This window comes from Myotis myotis, unplaced genomic scaffold, assembly GCF_014108235.1.
Source record: "Myotis myotis isolate mMyoMyo1 unplaced genomic scaffold, mMyoMyo1.p scaffold_m19_p_9, whole genome shotgun sequence".
Classification (NCBI taxonomy): domain Eukaryota; kingdom Metazoa; phylum Chordata; class Mammalia; order Chiroptera; family Vespertilionidae; genus Myotis; species Myotis myotis.
Genome location: NW_023416401.1, coordinates 40732773 through 40753171, shown reverse-complemented (window position 1 = coordinate 40753171; position 20399 = coordinate 40732773). Strand labels below are relative to the sequence as shown.

General features: G+C 57.9%; 1 protein-coding gene across 14 annotated transcripts in view; it reads left to right on the top strand.

Moving 5' to 3' along the window:
• Nucleotides 1-270: 270 nt before the first annotated feature.
• The window catches only part of NFATC1 (nuclear factor of activated T cells 1), a 100697-nt gene continuing 80568 nt past the window's right edge, over nucleotides 271-20399 (top strand). For 9 of the 14 annotated variants that reach the window (XM_036323791.1, XM_036323788.1, XM_036323789.1 and 6 more), the window contains exons 1-2: nucleotides 271-537; nucleotides 13884-14982. In XM_036323791.1, the coding sequence (XP_036179684.1) occupies nucleotides 411-537; nucleotides 13884-14982 (1226 nt within the window). In that variant the 5' untranslated portion in view covers nucleotides 271-410. Of the gene's footprint in view, nucleotides 538-3107; nucleotides 3176-4338; nucleotides 4760-9022; nucleotides 9124-13883; nucleotides 14983-20399 lie in introns of those variants that run through there. The other 5 variants (XM_036323790.1, XM_036323787.1, XM_036323786.1 and 2 more) reach the window with 5 other exon arrangements.

Sequence of the window (20399 nt, the reverse complement as noted above, 5' to 3'; positions counted from 1 at the left end):
GGGCGGGCGGGGCGTGATGTCATGGCAGGGAGGGGGCGCGGGAGCACCGGGCGACGGGAGGCGGGGGAGGTGTTTTCCAGCTTTAAAAAGGCAGGAGGCAGAGCACGGCCCTGCGTCAGAGCGAGACTTTGAGACTCCGGACTCGCAGGCACAGTCGCTGCGAGGGATCCGGCTGCCAAGCGTGGGGACCGGGCACGGGCGCACCCCTCCTAACGCTGCCACTGCCACCCCGCTTGGGTCCCGGGCCGCAGCCGCCCCGCCACACGCGCACACGCCCCTGGATGACATTTCTCCGGGGCGCGCGACGCTGAGCCCAGGCAGCGCGCGTCCGCCGGGGAGTCAGCTTCCCGGGAGCCCGACCCCGGCGGTGCCCGCTCCTCCTCCTGTTCCGCGCCGCCGCGGCCGCGTGGATGCCAAGCACCAGTTTTCCAGTCCCTTCCAAGTTTCCACTCGGCTCTCCGGCTGCCGGCTGCGGGAGAGGAGAAACTTTGGGGCCCGCGCCGCCCGCCGGCGGCACCATGAAGTCGGCGGAGGAAGGTAAGCCCGTGCGGCTGCCGCCCCCCACACGGGCCCCCAGCCCTGGCCCTGACGCCCCCAGCCCTGCGCCCACCGCCCCCGCGCCTGTGCCGCCGGCGCGAGCCCCCAGGGTCCGACCCGGGGAGGGGCCCGCTGGCCCGGCCGGCGTCTGTCTGCGCGCGCGGAGGGGCGCGGGTCCCCGGCGCGCTGGCGGGCGCGCAGCAGATTGGGAAGCGGTGTCCCCCTGGTGTTTCCCCGGAGCAGCCCTGATTTCGAGCGCGCCTTCTTGCCAATAGGTGTCTCCTCTTCTCCAGCGCTGAGTGCGCGCTCTCGGCCTTTGCTGGTGCAGTCTCGCTTTGAATCCCGGCGGTAGAAACTCGGTTCAAAGGCGGGCGGTTTGAGGACGAGGTGAGGTTAGGACCGTCAGATCCACGAAGGACACTTTGGGATGAAGCGATGTTTGGGGGAGGACGAAGGATGGTCTGTTCCCTTGCCCTGTGGGAGGAGGCCACCCTCTGGCTTCAAAGACCAGTCAAACGTGAGGTGTGGGGGCCTTGCCCCTCCGCGGGCGCTCTCCCCAAGGGTCATCCTCCAAATCCGCCTCCGCGTGGCTGAGCCGGCTCTGAGCCCTCGGGCTGGAGGCCGGATGTAGGATTGAAAGCGATCAAATGCGTTGTCCGAATGCAGCCCCTGATTCTGGCGGTTTTCCGTCCCATGGACACCAGAGTACCAACCGCAGAACACGCTTCAGGGCACTTTGAAAGGGGGCCGCCAAGTTTCCAGCTGTTTGTTCGGAGTCACAGGATGGCATGTCTGCGCTGTCGCCTGGCGATGGCGAGGCCCCTGCGGACAGTGAACTCGCCACCCTCTGCGGGGCAGTCTCAGTCACAGCCCCCTTTGTCACAACCTTGTGAGAACCACCAGCGAGCAGAGCAGCGGGGACCTCTTGTGGGAGGGGAAGCTCCCTCAGGTGTCTGGAAACCTGGGGAGGGGGTGACTAGCACCCCAGGGAGGAACTAGGATGGCAAGCGCACAAGGGGAACTGGGCGACATCTTTCCAAATGCCTTACGGGTGCTGAAGCGGTTTAAGTTACTTTAAGAAAGCTGGCAAACCTGCCAGGATAATGAGCACTCATTTTATACAGGCGGACATCCTTCCGCGGAGCGCTAGAAAGTACGCCCTGCTGCTTCCTGCTCCCGCCAGCGCCAGGCCTTAGAGTGCAGTTCCCAAAGCCTGCCAGCCGCCAGGCGGGTTACCTCTGGCAGAGGGCTCCAGCCCGCAGGCTCCGGGCAGGCTCCGTGCCACAGCGGCCTGGGGTCTCACGTGGTGTTCCACGTATTCTGAATCAAGGCAGGAAGACGCATCTTACGCTCCTTACCATTTCACCTCGATTTAGAAATTGTCAAAATGCAAACATCAGGGAATGTTTAGGGGACCAGCCTTGCTACTAAAAAAAAGTTTTTTAAAATTCTTGAGGTTTTGATTGGAAACCCTTGGACACTTATTTTAAAGTTTCCCCCACTATCACTGATTAAAAAGTTCAGGTTTTTGTTTTGTTTTGTTTTTAGTTGAATAGTCAGGGATCCGTCCTGCAGCAAAGAACCTTTTTACTCTGACAAGAGGAAAAACCATCTCTGGGGGCGGTGCCGAGCTTTCCTGTTTCCTACTGAACAAGATGTATTTCAGAATGCCTCTGCTGAGCCCGCAGTGCCAGGTGCAGCCTGGCCTTTGACTAAACAAATACTGGTGTATTTTATAAGGACAAAATTAGGCTAACCAGAACGTATGATCTAATCCGTAAATACAGGCCCTCCATCTGAGGCAGGTCGCCCTGCAGGGCTGGGGGGACGACCTGCCCCACACAGGCCCTCGGAGGCATTAGGTGCCATCTCGGAGTCTGAGGCCGCTGGCCTCCCCTAGTCATGAGCTTCGGGCTGCAGCTCGTTAGGCACTGTTGTTTCTGATGTCCCCAGCTTGTCTTCCCTGCGCACAAGGCGGAGAAATGCAGGCCTGTAGGTAGCCACCCGCCCACCCATCCCGAGGTTGCTTCACACTGACTGCCCCCAGGCTCCCAGAACAGAACAAAGCACCCCTGTTCTCTGGTCCCGCCATTTAACTTCTCGGCCATGTTTCCTAATCCAGATTAGAAGGGCGCTGGCTCCCCACTGCATCACACTCGGGGCTGGAACGTGCACCAGGGAACACCCGCAGCCTCTGAGGAGCGCCAAGCTAAACATTTCCATCAAGACAGGAGTGTCTGCTGAGTTGGCAAATAGCTCCGACCACTTTTAAGATGAGAGTCCTGGGGTGCTTGTAAGAGGAGCATGTTTTCAAAAGGGCCACCCCAGCTAGTCACCTTGGTTGGGGATCTGAAACTAAGTGGGGACCAGCTCAACCTTGGGAAGAGCAGCCCTGAGTCCTGAATCCCGCAGGGCCCAGGGCCCAGGGCCCAGGTGAGCACGGCCCACGGAGCGTCCACTCACCTCTCCAGGATAGTGGAGCGAAAGGTTTTCATCTAAGCAGATGATGAAGGCTCTTATTTGTGTGTCAATTTTTCGCAGAGGTGAGAAGGTGGCTGAAGTTAAAAAAAAAACACACGGAGAGAAAATGAGATGTTGTGGCTTCTCAACAGAAAACAGAACTTCCATTTGCCTGAAGGTCAGCAAAAAAAGCAAACTAAAACAAAACAACCCTCCAACATACATCTCAAAGTGAGAACTATTATTAGAAACTAAATCAGGCCAAAGTGAACTATAGTTTATCACTGGAGAAAACCAGCCCTTTGCAAAGGGTCACGGGAGAGAAGCTCTGGGGGGCAGGCGGGGTCACGTGACTAGTGACTAAGCGGGGGTCCCTGCTTCTGGAAAAAGCAATGCCCCCGGGGCAAAGGGCCGTGGGGCAGAAAGGAGGGCGGGTTAGCCGCAGGATTGCCACTGCGGCTCTGGTTCCACTGCCCTCTCCCCCTTGGGACTGGAATGCCCCCGTGTGCTTCTCTGGCTGGCGCGGTGGCCTTCACGACCCCCCTTCCTGTTGCAGATGCTGGCTTGGGGTGGTGCCCCGACCCTGGGGACAGTTAGCGCTCATAGCGGGGAGAAAGACAAAGGGCGGTGGGTGCGCTGCTCTGCGCCCCCCTGGGGTTCAGCCCTTCGGGGCTCGGAGCTGCCAGGCCTGGCGGCGGCGGGGGGGAGGAGGTGCATTCCCCACGCACAGGAGTGTGCGGGACGTTTAGGAGGTTGGGGACTGGAGGAGGAGGTGTGACGGAAAAGAAGGGGTGCCTTAGGGGCCCGGGCCTGCGAGTCAGACCCCGGAGGCAGAAAGGCCCGGGAGCTAGGGCGTGAACGCGGTGTGGCGGCGGCCGAGCCGGAGCGCCCCTGTCCTCCCTGCGCCGCGGGGCTGGCGGGGCCCTGGGGGTCCGGCCGGGAGGTTCGGGCCTCGGCGGGTAGCGCCACCCCCTTCCCCCGAGAGCACGGCGGCGCGCAAGCTTGAAAAGAAACAAAGTTGTAGACGGAGTCCGCGGGCCTGGCCGGTGCCGCCGCCGCTCTGGGCGCGGGCACTGCTCTTTGCGCCACTTGGTGCCCCGGAGGAGCCGGCGGGACGCGTGGGGTGCGGCCAGGGCGCTCCCCCCTCGCACGTGGACCCTCGAGGCCGCGGGACACGCTGGGGTCTCGCCCGCGGGTGGGGCGCTAGGGCGGGACACCAGCAGCGGGCGTGCGCCCGGCTCCCGGAGTTTATTTAAAACTCGGGACGCCGCCGCGGAGCTGTTTGTGTGAACCCGGAAACGCGGGGGAGGGGCCGGAGCGCGGGCGGGGGAGGGGCGGCCGGAGTCACGTTACCGGGACCGGCTGGGCGCCGGGCGCAGGGCGCAGCCGAGCGGGGCGGCGACCACAGGTGCCCGCGGCCGGCCGGGGACCCACCCGACCCGGCCCGCACCCCGGCCCCAAACCCGATTCTGGCCGCAAACCCGACCCCGACTTCCCTGGGTCCCGGCCCCGACCCTCTGGACCCTGGACCCTGGGCCCTGGACCTCGGACCCTGGCAGTGACCCCTGATCCCGGACCCTGACTCCGATCCTGGACCCCGACCTCAGACCCCGGCCCTGACCCTGAACCCCAGACCCCGGACTCTGACTCCCACTCCGGACGGGCCTTCCCGACATGACGGGTCTGGAGGAGGACCAGGAGTTCGACTTTGATTTCCTTTTCGAATTTAACCAGAGCGACGAGGGCGCCGGGGTCGCCCCAGGTGGGTCCGCGCGGGTTGGAGGTTCAGAGCCCAAGGTGCAGGGGACACGGGCTGCAGGGTCTGGGTGTACAGGGCAGGGGTTGTGGGTCTGGGGTGCATTGTCCAGGGTGCTGGGGTGCAGACCGGGGGTGCAAGGGTTGGATGTAAAGGGTCCAGGGGTGCAGGTCCTTGTGATGCAGGGGTCGTGGGTGGAGGCTCTCGGGGTACAGGAGTCAGCAGGCGGGGTGAGGTCTGGAAGAGCCAGGCTGGGGCACAGTCTGGGGCCAGAGCAGCCCCTCCCAGTCTCTCTGCTCCTGTGTCCCTTGGTCCCAGACCCCTGCCCAGGTCAGGGCAACACCATAGTGTCCCCACTCCCGGTCCGGTGCCCAGGCCCCTGTGGAGCAGGAGGAAAACAGGTCAAGTTTAATGGAGAGTGGCGGGTGGGGCCGAGGGAAGCCCTGTGAAGCCGCTTGGTGCCACAGCTCAGGTGTCCGGCGTCAGGGAGCTTCGGGTCCCCTGCCTGTGGGTCACTTGTGCTGGTCTCTGGAGCCTTCCTGTGGAGGGGCCGCTGGCTCCAGGCGGCCGCTGCACCACTCAGGCCAGGGCACAGGAACGTCCAAGGCCCAACTTGGACAGTGCCTGGGGACAGGTGGTGAGTGGTCACTGCCAGAGGGCAGGGGGGCCATGGAGCCCCCCATCTGTTGGGCTCCTAGCCCCTCCCAGAACCAAGCTAAAGTGGAAGTGGCCCAACCCTGGGGGGGGGGGGCGGTCCTTTTCTTTCTTTCATTTTCTCTCCTCTGCCTGAATAAAGGGACCCTGCTGCCCCCAGAATGGGAGCTCTTGAATAAGAATACGTGCTTCGGAGAGATCCCGGCCTGTCTGCCAGGCCGTGGCTTGGGGAAAGCCAGGAGCCCCTTCTCAACACTCTTTTTCTGTGGCGACTTCAGGGTCGCTCTCTGTCAGTGCGGTGCCCACGTGGCAGTGAGACGATGAGGCTGCACACAATACTCTTGGCACTGTTGCCATTTCTGCAACAATTGTATAATATTTTCCATACTGTCCACGCTTTTCTTTTAAAGACTGTAACACCCTGGTCGTTTTAAAAAAATAAATGTTCTGACCAGGCCGAGGCTGCCGATCTTCCTTACCTGCGCTCCTCTCTGACCGCCTCCCGTGTCTTCCTTGGCTGTGGGTTTCCAGGCCTCGGAGACATGGGCGCCCAGGCAGACCCCGTGGGAGAGATCTGAGGCCTTGACTCCCCCCTGCCCCCCCCCCCCCAGGTCTGGCTGCCTGTGGCTCTCGGTGCAGCGCTCTCCCTGAGTGTTCAACCACTTTTCAGTTCATTTAGCAAAGATGGCAAATGACAGGTGCAAGTATGGACCGCACTCCCGGCCTCTTTATGGTGTGAAAGGCCGGGATGTCACGTAGTTGGGGTCACACAATATGTAGCTTTTTAGAGCAGTTCCTTGCACTTAGCAATGTGCATGGGAGGCTCCTCCGGGTCTTTTCCTGGCTCGACAGCTCATTTCTCTTTAGTGGTGAATAGCATTCCACTGTCCGGATGGGCCCCAGCTCTTCACCCATCACTCTCTGAAGGATGTTTTGGTTCCTTCCAAGTTTTGGCAATTATGAATAAAGTCTTTTCTTCTTGTTCTTATTAGTTGCGCATTAAATTTATTAATCATTAAATTATTATGCTATTATATTAAATTGTTACATTCAATTCTCCAGCTCTGAATGGGTGATAGCAATGGCTTCACGTGATCTCCGGGCTGGGCCTGGATATAAATAAATGAATGAGTGACTAATAGCGAGATCAATTGTAAGCTTGGTGACACAGCTTTATTAACACATGCTGAGCACAAAAACAGGCCCTTCATCAGGACAGGTCAGCCCTGACCACAGGCAGCCCGGCCGCTCGTCTGGGTCACGGTTCCTCTGACTTGAGAGCGGAACCCTCGGTGGCCTGTCCTCCAGGGCTTAGCCCTCATCCCCCCCGTCACTTAGGCCACCTCATGCTCTTATTGGCTGTGTGGCACTGATGGGCTTCTGTCTTACCTGTTCCTTCAAAGGAATGACTGGGTCTTGGGGTTCTTTTTTCCCAGAGGGCCTAGCAGGTGCAAATAGGCAGTCAGCAACCATTTCTTGGGAGAAAGAAAAGAGAATTTTAAAAATAATGTGCTCTGGGCTGGGTAGGTGAGCTGTTTGCACCCATCTATCTTCCGGTCCGTTGGCCCCAACCCCCTCCTGGGGGCAGAAGGCTGGGCAGTGGGTCTCCTGCTCACCTCTGGGTCTTAGGAAAGAGCTGCTTGCTGTCAGTTGGGAGGCGGGCGTGGCCCAGCTTGCCGCCAGGGCTCCTGTTTGCTTCGTTATTTTGGCCGGCCCACCACTGCCAATACTGTCACCCTGGCAACTCCGGAGGAACTTGGCCAGGCCTCTGGGTCTGGCTGGAGTCTCCCCAGCAGTCGGGCCACCTCCAGCTCAGTGCAGCCGGTCTGCGCCCCTCCGCATGCTTGGTGGGCGGCATTTTGTCGCTCCCATGCAGAAGGGATGTCTCTGGAGGCATTTTTATTCTCAAGTCCGTTCTCAGCAGTGGTGAGGGTGCCGTGAAGAGCCAGAGCCCTGCTCACATGCAGGTCAGCCCGGCCGCAGACACCAGGTGGGAGCCCACCCTGGGAACGCCGTCCCCCGGCAGGGAGGCCCTGGAAGCAGGGGGCATGCCAGGTGGGGCGGACGTCACTGTTTCAGGACAAGCCCCTGTATCTTTCATACGAGTGGCCCCACCGCCCTCAGAGACAGTTGTTTGTATGGAGGGCACTTTAATTCTGTGTTATGTTCGTCAAAGGCAGACCACAGCTAGTCAGGAACAACTTGCTGGTTTTAGCTCCTTAAATACAGAAAGAGAGGTAAGGCGCTCCAGGCCGAGGGCCCTCCGAAGGGCCAGCGGGGCTCGCTTACGGGACATTCTGGGGGGTGTTTGCCGCCATGCGGAGGCTGTTCTGTTGGCCTTTGCAGAGCCTTCTCCGGGCAACTTGTTGGGCCAGTGGTGCGCTTGGAAGCTGTCTCTGTCTGTCATCCGTGGGGCCTGCCCAGTCCCCGCGCCCTGAGGTAGCGCTTTCCGCTGCTGCTCAGTAAACAGGTTTCAGCGCTGGTCTGGGCACTGAGCATGTTTTGGTTTTATTTTGTTTTGTTTCCATTACCTGCAAAATTATAATCTTGCCGCGTAGGTACCAGCCCCATTGCCCAGTGGATGGGGGTCCGGCCAGGCGTTTGGGAGGACGGGGCCTGGCAGTCACTCATGTCAGTTCTATTTCTAACCTCATGTCCTGTGGCTCAACCCCAGCAAACACGAAAGAAAAGTAAAAGTCAGTGTGTCTCTCAGAGTTTGCAAAAGACCGCAGGATGCACAGGGGCCAGAGCGGAGATTCCTGTTGGAAACGTCTGCTCAGGGGACACGGGGCCCCGCGTGTGCCGAACATCAGCGCAGTCGGTGCTGGGCCCGCCCCCGGTCCCAATGTCACAGCTGCGGAAGGGCAGCCCCCACAGGGTGGTCACGGGTGCCCGCATGACACCAGGTACTATTGGCCTTAACAGAACGCACGTGGATAAAACTTGGGGGTGGTGATTTAGAAAGAATAAAATAGTAGGGTTCTGAAATAAATTACTTCTCAAAATGAGAAAATTTGCTGAGCATTGAATTTGCAGTGGGCGCTGGACCGGCCTAGGAGCCGAACAAACCCCTGCCAGCCGCCAGGCCCCGCCTGCTCTCACACCGTGTCCATCATCCAGCCCCAGAGCGCCTGGTACGGTGCTCTGCCGGGAGGGTGTTGGCGCCAAGGAGAACGAGGAGAGTAAGGGGCGGGCAGTTCCTGTCTTCCCAGGATGAGCCCCGGTTTTATGACTTTTATGATAGTAAACTACTTTGAATAAGCTCCCGGTGTTTGCTTAGCTCCTGCTGCGGCTTTGTACTCACCTGCACTGTAATTTAATGAACCCTCCTCGGCAGGTGGCCAGGGCCCAGAGCGCCAGCAGAAAATGACTCCAATGGGTGCTGAGCTCCCTGGGGGCTCCTGACACGCCATGAATAGGCCTGACATCGCAGGATTGTTAGGAAAGTTACTGGAAATATTGTCATTCCATGTAAATGGGGTCCCTTTGAATAACTAAATAATTCAGACTTGAACGCAGTTTCTTTGGTAATAAAACCAAACGAAGTGAAGCGGGAAGGGAGGGTGCTTGGCCCTGCCGGCTGCGACTCTACCTCCTTGTGGTTTTGTTCTAAAGGGAGAACTTCGTCATCAGCTCCGTGGAGTGTTCATGGCGAGGTTTACCCTATCAGGGCCTTCATTTCAAAATTTGTCTAATTACGGAGAACTCATGCTTAGGTGAGTCTTTTCTTGTTTTCAAATAAAGGCTTTGTGTTTTTTCTCCTCGTCGGCAGGCTTAGATTCATTTAAATGAAGGCCGCTTCCTGGAATATTCTGGTTGTCAGTGGACCCCGTGCTCACACAGAACTGCCCCTCACTCTGCCCACCCCCTCCTACCTGCCAGTTTATCCCCAACCTTCCAAAGGGCTAAGCCCTGTGGGCAGCTGTTGGGGAGCCCCCAGACTTGCTCTGCTAATGGCTAGACATTTTTTTTTTTTAATTCTCAGAATTACCTTCCTGCCAACAAATGGTTCAACTGTGGGATTGGCTATACTAGTATCTCTTTGTTTTAATTTTTTTAAGTATATTTCTATTGATTTCAGAGAGGGAGAGGGAGAGAGAGATAGAGGAACATCAATGATGGGAGAAATCATTGATCAGCTGCACGCCCTACACTGGGGATCAAACCCATAACCCGGGCTTGTGCCCTGCCCTGACTGGGAATCGAACTAAGACCTCCTGGCTCATAGGCCAATACTCACCCACTGAGCCACACGGGCTGGGCTGGCTCTATCTCTTAAAATATGTTATAGATGTGCATCATATTTTTTTAGCTGGACAGGAAGTGTAGGGATCTGTCCAAAACCTCCTCCAAGGCCCAGGCGGGGCTGGTGCCAGGCCTCCTGAAAAGGACACCCAGGGCTCCTTAGGGCAGGACCCAGCAGTGCTGGGAGGCAACTTCATGTCTACAACGACACGTCATAATTCCACGTGCCTCGTGCTGCGTCCCTGGAGATGGCGGTTTCTCTTTGACGTGAACGTTCATTTTCTATGGATGTTAGGTCATCTGCTGCTTCGCAGACACAAAGGCTGTAACCAAGCAGTGGACCCAGCGTGGGTGTGCGTGTGGGGCCCGTGCTCACAGGCAGCCCTGGCTGGATGGGCTGCTTCCTTCTGTGTGTGTGTGGGGGGGAGGGGGAGGTTGCTTGTTTCTGTCATGGGGACGTTGCCACCTCAAGGACCAAACGTTAGGAAAGCTCTGGTTCCTGGGGAGCAAAGTTTGACTGATGCAGGCGGGCCGTGCGGACTGTAGCCACTGCCTGGTTCCTGCAGCCTGGGGTATCGTGGGAGCTCCCAGGGACATTCATCTGCCCCCAAAGCAGGAGGGGTGCCGAGACCACAGGAAGTGACCCCCGGCTCCGTCTCATTGTGCCAGGAAAGTGCGTGTCCAGACTAGGAAAAGGTCAGCAAGTTCCCTGTGGGTGACCAGCCAATGCAGGGGAGCTGGGCTGCAGAGGGGTCTGCAGGGGAGCTGGTGGGACACCGGGGGACCCCCACTCCTTAAGGAGGAGCCTGGGCAGCCAGGAAGGGGTGTGCTGCCAGCACCTGCGGCTGTAGAGGAAACACACCAAGACGCAGTCATCTGGTCCGTAGTGAAGACTGCCAGAGTGGAGGCAGGCAAGCCTCTCTCTGACCTACACTTAATGTTGGAACAAGTCAAACAGAATAGAGCTGTTTGTTGAAGTCTAATTACTAAAGTCCTGCCCCATAGGTATACAGTTCGGTTTCACACTTGCTTTGCTAACATCCTACTTACGGATCATTAGACAGTAATAACCATAATCACACAGTGACAGGATGGGGCTTCGCTCTTGGTCGGACTGGCTGATGTCGGACTTTACCTCCAGTCGGAAGGACTTGTTGACACCTGCCGGCCGCTGATGTCCTTTTATTGAACTGGGAGATCTGGTGGGACACTGGGGGGTGTTGGGCCGCCATGGAGAGGACGCGGGATGGGGCCGTGTGGCCGTGTCTGTGAACACGTGGGAGAGTGTGCAATAAGGTGCACGTGGCTGTAGAGAAGCATTATTTACCAAGGCCATCTTTAGACTCCCTTTGGAAGGAATACAAAGTAGCATGTCGTCTCCCGGTGACTGAAGGAGTAAGATTTCCTTCTGTGGGGCTTGCCTGCCCTGGCCTGGTCCCTCTGGACAGAGCCCAGGCCTGGCCTCTTCGTGTCCAGCTCAGGCGCTTTCTGTGCTGTTTGTCATGGCCCCGGGCGGGGGGACGGCCTCTGGGTCCCTGCCTGGCGCCTGCACACAGGAATGCAGGGACGTCCCCACTGAGAGGTCACCATGACCCCGGAGCCTGGGGCCTCAGCAGCTGCAGCCCCCTGCTACCTCCTCCTGAGGAACCTGACCTCTGACATGAGGAGCCTTTCCAGGGTTATTAGCTTCTTGAAGTTTTATCAATATCATAACCAAATTTTAACATCTGATTTCAGTTTTTGTGTTAAAAACTGGCTGGTGTGACTCAGTGGGTTAGAGCACTGCCCTGTGCACAGAAGTGTCCAGGGTTTGATTCCCAGTCAAGGGCGTGTACCTAAGTTGCAGATTTGATCCTTGGCCCAATGGGGGCATGTGCTGGAGGCAACCAACTGATGTGTATCTCACATTGGTGTTTCTCTCTCTCCCTCTCCTCCCCTCCCACTCTCTCTAAAAACCAATGGAAAAAAATATCCTCCACTGAGGATTAACAAACAAACAAAAAGTGGTAGTGAGCACGTGAGGGTGTTGGTGTGTGCCGGGGTCACTGATGATGTTGGTGGCATGGGTGTGGTTGTCCAGGACTGTCAGCAGAGCTGGGCACTGGCATTGAGGTCAGGCCTCCCCTGGTCCTCTTAACCCTGTGGACATGAGGCTCATCCTTTTTTCATGTGACTGTCCCCAGTGTCCCGCTGGTGCCTGGGGAACACCCTGGGGGCACAGGATGGCGAGGACCAGCATGTTCAGGACATTGCATTGTGGACGTGTAGCTGCAGGGCCTGACAGGCACGCCCCGGGCATGAGGCATCCCTGCTGCTCCAGCCTCTAACTTTCTCAACCGTAGCTTTGTTTTCTCTTCCTTGTCACGCCTCCGTGTCCCCCGGGGGCTCTTTGGAACCTGGCACCAGTTTTGAGCATCTGGAACACGGTTGCTCTCTCTCCAAAGGGCCGCTCGCAGCACAGGGTTGAAGCGGCTGTGGGTTCTCCCCAGGCTGCCTGGAGGGGCCGGGCCTGCCGTCTTGGGAACAGCCAGTGTTTTTACCAGGGGGATTTAGCGCCTTCAGAGCAAGAGCCTCTTGACTGCAAGGATTACAAGGCTGGATTATCGAGGGTGGTGGATGGCTGCTTTTGGAAACAAGTGGGTCCAGCCTGTTTGGTGTCTGTACCCATTCCTGTTAGCAAGGGCCATGGGGTTGTGGACCAGCACCCTGAGACCCGGCCTGCTATGGGTGCACCCACGTGGTGTCTGACACAGCACAGCCATCAAATAAGACGTCTTTGGTGGGTCACTGCGGCGGGAGCCAGGATAGAATTTCCTTGTGGGTGTTTCCATTATTTAGCGACCTGGATATCTGCTCCACCGCACACAATAATACAGAACAAAGATGTTTTCAAACTGGAATCCAGAGTGGCTTTTCTGATAAAAATTACTAATTACACTAGTAATGATTTTTAAAAATATCTTGTTGAGGTTATAATTAGCATATAATGATTCTTAAATCCAGCTGTGTGCCAATATCATCTGCTTTGTTTTTATTAAAGGAGGGATTTTCTAGGTCATGAGCCACCATCAAAGCTTATGTGAGAGAAACCCCAGAATCTGCTTCCATCCAACTCTTGGGGTGTTTTCTTTGTAGCTGGTGATAAGAGCAGCTCAACAGTGACTAGTCTATTAAAACCTCTTTATATGCACAGGTCCCTCTATCTAAACCCACCTACTCAACCCACCCACCCATCTACTCACCCACCTACCCATTTTCTATCCATCCCATCCATTCATCTACCCACCCATTCATCATCTATCCATCCATTTATCCACCCATCCATCCATCCATCATCCATCTACCCACTCACCTCCCCATTCATCCACCCACTCACCCATTCATCTACCTATCCATCCATCTATACATCCGTCCATACATCTATTCATCCACCCATTCTCCCTCCCATCTATCCCTTCATCCATCCATCCATCCATCCATCCATCCACTTATCCACCCCCTGTTCATTACATCCATTTATCAATTCATCTATCCATCCACCCATTCACCTACCTACTCATCTGTTATTCAACTATCCATCCACCCATCCATCTGTCAAACAAACTGAGCACCTATTATGTGCCAGGCACAGTCCTAGGCTCTGAAGACAGTGAACCACAGTAGATTGAGGCAGGCAAAGGCTCCTGCCTTCAGGGAACTTAGTTTTCTGCTGGTGAAAGAGATGAGGCACAAGATGATGATGAGTACCAAGGAGAGGAAATGAACTGGGGAAGGGCTCATTCAGAACTCTGACAGAGCTGTTCGGGAGGCAACTTTTTTTTTTTTTTAATAATTTTAATTTTAATTTTATTTTTTTATTTTATTTATTTTATTGCTTAAAGTATTACAAAGGGTATTACTTATGTGTCCTTTTTTTTGAGCAAAGAGCAGAAAAAAGCAGGGAGGCCATTGGTGCTGCTCTGGGAGGAAGGATGTTGGGCCGAGGGCAGCTGAGTGAGGGGCTGTGTGCTGGAGTGGAGACGGGGGAGGCCAGGAAGGGTCCCAGGAACCTCATTGCCTGGACAGGTTCCCCCGGGGAGGCCATTGGAGCAGCGTGAGCACCGCCCACGCCGGGCGGGGGTGAGGCCTGGAGCTGTGCCGAGACCTGGGACCCGATTCTGAGGCGCACTGGGCTGTGGGTTTGATGACTGGCCCCCTGATGCCATCTTTTCCTTTTCATTTTTCCTTCCAGAGCATTACAGCTATGTGTCCTCCAATATCAGTCCGGGCCTGTCCCTGCCCACGGCGCACCCCTCCCTGCCGGTGCAGTGCCACGACATGCAGACGTCAGCCCCCGGCCTCTCCGCCGTGGCGGCCGCGAGCCACCCCTCGGGGTACGGAGCCGCTGTGGACGGCGGGCCCTCGGGCTACTTTCTGTCTTCCGGCCACGTCAGGCCCAACGGAGCCCCGGCCCTGGAGAGCCCCCGCATTGAGATAACGTCCTACCTGGGGCTGCACCACAACAACAACCAGTTTTTCCACGACGTGGAGGTGGAGGACGTCCTTCCCAACTCCAAACGCCCCCCTTCCACCGCCACCCTGAACCTGCCCAACCTGGAGGCCTACCGGGACCCCTCCTGCCTGAGCCCGGCCAGCAGCCTGTCCTCGCGCAGCTGCAACTCCGAGGCCTCGTCCTACGAGTCCAACTACTCGTACCCGTATGCGTCCCCGCAGACGTCCCCTTGGCAATCCCCCTGCGTGTCCCCCAAGACCACAGACCCTGAGGAGGGCTTTCCCCGAGGCCTGGGGGCCTGCAGCCTGCTGGGCTCCCCGAGACACTCCCCTTCCACCTCGCCCCGCGCGAGCATCACAGAGGAGAGCTGGCTGGGGGCGCGCACCTCCCGGCCCTCGTCCCCCAGCAACAAGAGGAAGTACGGCCTCAATGGCCGGCAGCTGTCCTGCTCCCCGCACCACTCGCCCACGCCGTCCCCGCACAGCTCGCCGCGGGTCAGCGTCACGGACGACACGTGGCTGGGCAACACCACGCAGTACACCAGCTCGGCCATCGTCGCCGCCATCAACGCCCTGAGCACCGACAGCAGCCTGGACCTGGGCGACGGCGTCCCCGTCAAGGCCCGCAAGACCGCCCTGGACCACTCTCCCTCGGTGGCGCTCAAGGTGGAGCCGGCGGGCGAGGACCTGGGCACCACGCCGCCCTCGTCTGACTTCCCGCCCGAGGAGTTCCCCCCCTTCCAGCACATCCGGAAGGGCACCTTCTGCGACCAGTACCTGTCGGTGCCACAGCACCCGTACCCATGGGCCCGGCCCAGGTCCCCCACGTCCTACGCCAGGTGAGCGGGCGGGGTGGGTCCCAGGCTGGAGGTCTGCGTGCAGGTGCCGCAGGGCTCGAACCCCTGCAGCTCCGAACCAGAACCACCTCCCCAGCACCGGGGTTTGCTGCCACTCGGGGGAGTCTCGTCTTCAGCAGCTTCACCCATCCCAGCCCTCCGTGTCACGTGGCTCTCTCCCTGGCATCTTTATAAGGACACGGTCATCGTGGCTGCAGCCCAGCCTCCAGGCATCACTCACCCCCTGACAGGCCCAGCGGCACATAAATTCACATTCTAGGGAGTGGGGTTAGGGCTCCTGCATACAGAGTCTGGGGCACACAGAGTTTACAAATACGTGCGCTTGGCATTTGTTTTGCGAAACCAAACGATCCCTGCCCTGTTTGTTTTCGCCTCCTACTCACCCACTTCCCGTCGTCTCCACCTAATTGCTGTCAGCGCTGGGTGCAGATGGGCCTCAGCGCAGCACTCCCGAGCGAGCTAGAGCGAGCGGCAGCCGCTCCCTGCCGTGCCCACGTGCCCACGCTGTTTGGAGAACAACACAGCCGCCTCCTCCCCAGAGACACACCGGCCCCTGCAGGCTGGTGGCAGGGAGCTCAGGCGTGTTCCCAGCCTCACGTCTTGGGTTGTTGATTTTTCTCTTTCACGGCGTGTGGGGCCGCTGGGGCTCAGCTGGGGCCGCTCACTCAGCCCTGCGTCTTTATTTTTAACTGAACAGCTTTCCCAACAGGTGGGCCTCTAACGACCCCTGGCGCGTGCAGCCCCTGCAGCAGCATTGTGACGGGGCGTGAAGCGTCCGCCCGTGCCTCCCGTGCGTGGCACCGTTTGACACGGGCTGCGGCCGCCTCAGGAAGAAGCCCCTGTGACCTCCAGGAAGAGGCCCGTGTGACCTGCGTGTGGTTTGGGGGGCTGAGCTCAGTGTTTAGCTGGAGGGATTCTGGAAGCGAGATGGGCGCAGGGCCCCCCCTTCCCCCGCCAGGCGCGGAGGGTGAGCAGAAGGGCTGGGCACTGTGGGACCCTCCAGAGGAGACCTGACAGTTTGTCAAGCAGTCGGTGCTGATGGCCAGGAGTCAGGACTCGGAGAGAAAGCAAAAACTGGGTTTTCTTGACGTGCATTAGGGCACGTTTTTATCCCCACGTCTGCTTTCAACGTGGAAAATTTAAAAGGCTGGTATTTTCAAAGGTGTCATCAAACAAACGTATCTCAGAACCTGGGATTCGTTAATAAGCGTGGGAACTGAAAACCCATTTGGGAGCATTTTTATAAATTTAAGGCTGGTTATGCCTGATGTGCTACTTTACAACTTCTATGTAAAGAAGAATGAGAATATTCAGAAGCTAGCCACCTCCAGTCCGCAGCCGCCCACGTGTCCCAGTGTGTGACCTTCTGTGTGTCCCTGGACCATGAAGGTCGTAGGCAGTGCCATGGGGCTTCACTCCAATCTGGACGTCAAAGGCAGAGTGCCGTCGGCAACACATCACTGTACCTGTGAGCGGGAAGATGACTGTAGCCAGGGGGTTTGTAAGAAGTTGTAAGAATTCAGTTTGTCAGGGGGGCTGGGACAAAATACCAGACTGGCGCCCTGGAGACCTCCCTCCTGGGCGTGTGGACACTTGTCATCAACCTGTCTCTCCTTTGTCTTCCTTCTGTGTCTGTCTCTGTGTCCTAATTTCTCCCACCGAGGGGGACACAGACAACTTGGATCAGGGCCCACCCAAGGGCCTCAGTTTATAACTTGATCCCCTGTAAAGACCCCGCGTCCACCTGCAGTCACATACTGAGGTCCCGGGGTGAGGACTCGGCCTCTCCCTTCGAGGTGCACTCGAGTGTTCCTGGCGGGTGGCCGTCTGCACGAGCAGCCTGGGTTTATTTAACTCGTGGTCAGAAAGCAGGTGCCCTTCGTCCCTGTCATTCCCGGGCCACCCGACTGCTCTTTATCTCTCGGTTGCAGAGCCCAGTCCGGTGTGCCGCCCCTGACATTCCTGTGCGTTCACGCAGACAAAGCCTGAGGAAGGCACGAGCCCCCCCACGGGTGTGAGGCTAACCTTTCCCACCGTTGGGGCCTCACTGCCAATATGTTTCCTGGTCCTGGCCGCCTGTTTCCCTGTGACCCGTCAGCTGGTGCTCGGGGGCAGCAGGGCCCCGTGGAAGCCAGAGGGGAGGGCGGCCAGACTTCCTTCCTGAGAAAGTGCAGCCAGCGTCAGACGTCAGCAGGTCAGCCACGCAGCGGACGCTGCTGCCATGATGGTGCAGTCTGGGCAGGGAACCTGCCACCACCAGCCCCCGCCCTCTGTTCAGGGCCTCTGTACCCGGTTACTCGTGTCCCCCCAGGAAAAGGAGCATTGTTGCGGGATGAGCCCTGGGGCCCGCTGTGGCGTCATTTCCCTGCTGGGCGGGTTTGTGGCTTACCCCTCGGGGCAGAGTGTCTGGCAGGCCCGTGGGGTTAAGACGACGCTGACTTCTTGCTTGAGTCGAACTTGATAGAATTTCACAGTTCTAGAGTTCAGACTTGTTTAGAGCTCAGTGGAATGACGCTTCTGTTGTTCGAGCTCAGGAAATGCACTGGAATTACGGCTGACCCCGAGTTCCCCATAAAAAATCGGAGTTTTAGTGTCCAGGTCAGGCCCTAAGCCTCTTGGGAACGCGAGGGGATTCTTCCCCCGCCCCCCACTTCTTTCTGTGGTGATGGTGCTGCTGCCGCTGGCGGCGTCCCCAGGCCCACCTTGTTATAGGACGCGGCCACCTGCCCGTGGGCTCAAGGGGCTGCCCGGTGCAGGGGCGCCGAGGGCGCAGGGGCCCCGAGGGTGCAGGGGCCAGGGCGGCGGGAGCATCTGGTGCCTGTGTCTGCATTTGATATTATCTAGGTGGTCGTTTGCAGATGTGCCTTTAGCCGGTTTCATATTAACCTAAAGGGGCTGAGTGTCTGCCACAGGGTTGTCTCTGTGCGTGAGAACGTTTAGTTTCTTTCAGATCCAGGTCATGAAAAGTTCTGGCTTCGGGGGTTTAATGTCTTTAGCGCCGGGACCACCTCTGACTCTGCCGGAGAGAGGCAGAGTCGTGAGGACGTAGACTTATGCTGGTTTTGGGAGGCGGAGCATGTTCCGTGCGTCTTGTCTGATTGGGTTCGAGCAGCTGGGCGAGCAGCTGGCGTTTCGATTTGCGTGCTCACAGAACACCAAGGGCCGCGATTAGCTCGATGCACAGTGTTTACTTGGAGCCGAAGGGTTCGGTGGCCTGGGGACAACGTCCAAGTCCATGTATTTTCGACGTTGCGCCTTTTAGGTCTTTGGCTGTGATATTGATGGTTTCAGAATTGTTCATAGCTTTTGTGCCAGGTGAAGTGTTCGCTTCCAAACTCTGATGAAACTGCTGAAGCCTGTTGCGTTTATAAGTTACCTGACTGTCTTCAGATGTATCCTACTTTGGAGTAAGATAAGTGCTCTGGTCAGACGCACATGTGCTAGAGTCCGAGAGAGATGAAATAAACCCGTAGGCGAGTCACCAGTCCAGCCGCAGGTCCTTCCCCGGGGGTCACCGCTCTGGCCGGCCGTGTGCTCGGTGTCCGTGTCAGGCCAACCCACCCCGGACAGTGGACGTCACTTCGGGGTTTTTCTTTTCCTGACCCAGCGGAAGCAGCACGGCACCTGCACACCATGGGGGGAAGCTCCTGGCGGTCTTCGGGGAGGTGCTGCGGGGACACAGTTGGAGTCTGCACAGCTCCGAGTGCCGACCGGATGGAGATCAGCGTCGGGGCTGCTTGCTCAGGCCCCGGTTCGCCCGCACTGAAGCCTGTGGTCACCTGGCTCCGAGCTGCCCCTCACTGGGTCCCTGCATCCAGAGACCCGGCTGGGTTTCCATCTCCCAGGGGCATCCTCTGGGGCGGCTGGGACCCCAGAGACGATGTCCCCAGGAGGCCCAGAGACTCACCCGGCCACAGCCCTTTCTAGAGCAGTGGTTCTCAACCTTCTGGCCCTTTAAATACAGTTCCTCATGTTGTGACCCAACCATAAAATTATTTTCGTTGCTACTTCATAACTGTAATGTTGCTACTGTTATGAATCGTCATGTAAATATCTAATATGCAGGATGGTCTTAGGCGACCCCTGTGAAAGGGTCGTTCGACCGCCAAAGGGGTCGCGACCCACAGGTTGAGAACTGCTGTTAGAGGATGCACTTGGTATAGGACGAGCAGGAACCGGGAGACTGTGTGCTGTTGTTGGGGACATGGGAGATGATGATATCCACTTGTGCACAGGCATGGGTCAGGTTGGAGGGCGGGGAGCTAAGCCACGACTCTCTGCGCCTGCTCTGTAGCATTTAGGCAGCTCACAGCTTTCTACCTGGCGGCTCTGAACAGGTCCAACACCAGGTGTTGCCGTCCTGACTGCCAATCGGAGAGCTTACGTGATGGTCACACCTGGGACTGTGCGTGAGCGGCCGAGGGCGGGCCGGGGGCGGGGCTTGCTTCACCAGCACAGCCCTCCCCAGGTGTGCCTGCGGGAGTGGGCCCAGGTTTCCCTGCTGAGGGGATTCTGTGAGTGTCCATTATGAGGAGAAAGAGGAACTGCAGTCCTTCTGCATCCTGGACGGCATAAAATAATTCGGATCTTTGTGGCTTTACACTCAGATTTTTAAATCGAGCGTTGAGATCTGAAATGTTGCCTAATATCAGAGAATAATCCAAATGCCAGACGAGTCACAGCCGTGCGACTGGCCAGCACCTGGGCTGCCCTGCTCGTGTTCCTGAGTGCGTGCCGGGCGGAGGCTGCGCTTGGGCCTCACGTCCCCGACCTGGGCGCCTCCGGTGTCCGGTTTTGACATTTCCCACCCTGCCCAGAGGTGGGAAGGAGGTGTCCAGTGAGGACGTGTGTCACTGACCACAGGCCAAGCAGAGCGGGTTCTGCGCCCACCTTTTCCTCCGAGCAGAGTGGTGGGGAGGGCCCTTCACCGTCGAGCCTGCAGCGAGCCCTGGGGCCGACGTGCGCCAGCGGCCTGGGGAAACCAGATAGCGCCCTGCCTGGGAGATTAAAATTTAATCGGGAGACGGCGGTTGTCTCCCGTGAAAACTAGACCTTCCGTGTAATTGATGGGACTTGTTTGCCGGTGTTCTTGGGTCCCTGAGCCAAAGCGGTTTTGCTGTTGTTGTTTGCTGTTCCTCACCATAGGATATTTTTTCTGCTGATTTTGAGAGGGAGTGGGGGGGGGGGGGAGAGAAACATTGATATGTCACTTCGATTGGTTGCCTCCCACACCCACCCTGACTGGGGCCGGGATCAAACCTGCACCCCAGAGACCTGCCGTGACTGGGAATAGAACCTGCGACCCTCGTTGTGCAGGGCGACGCTCTAACCACTGAGCCACGCCAGCCACGGCCGGAGTGTTTTCTACGTCACAGTGCTGTTTTATCAGTGCCTCTAAA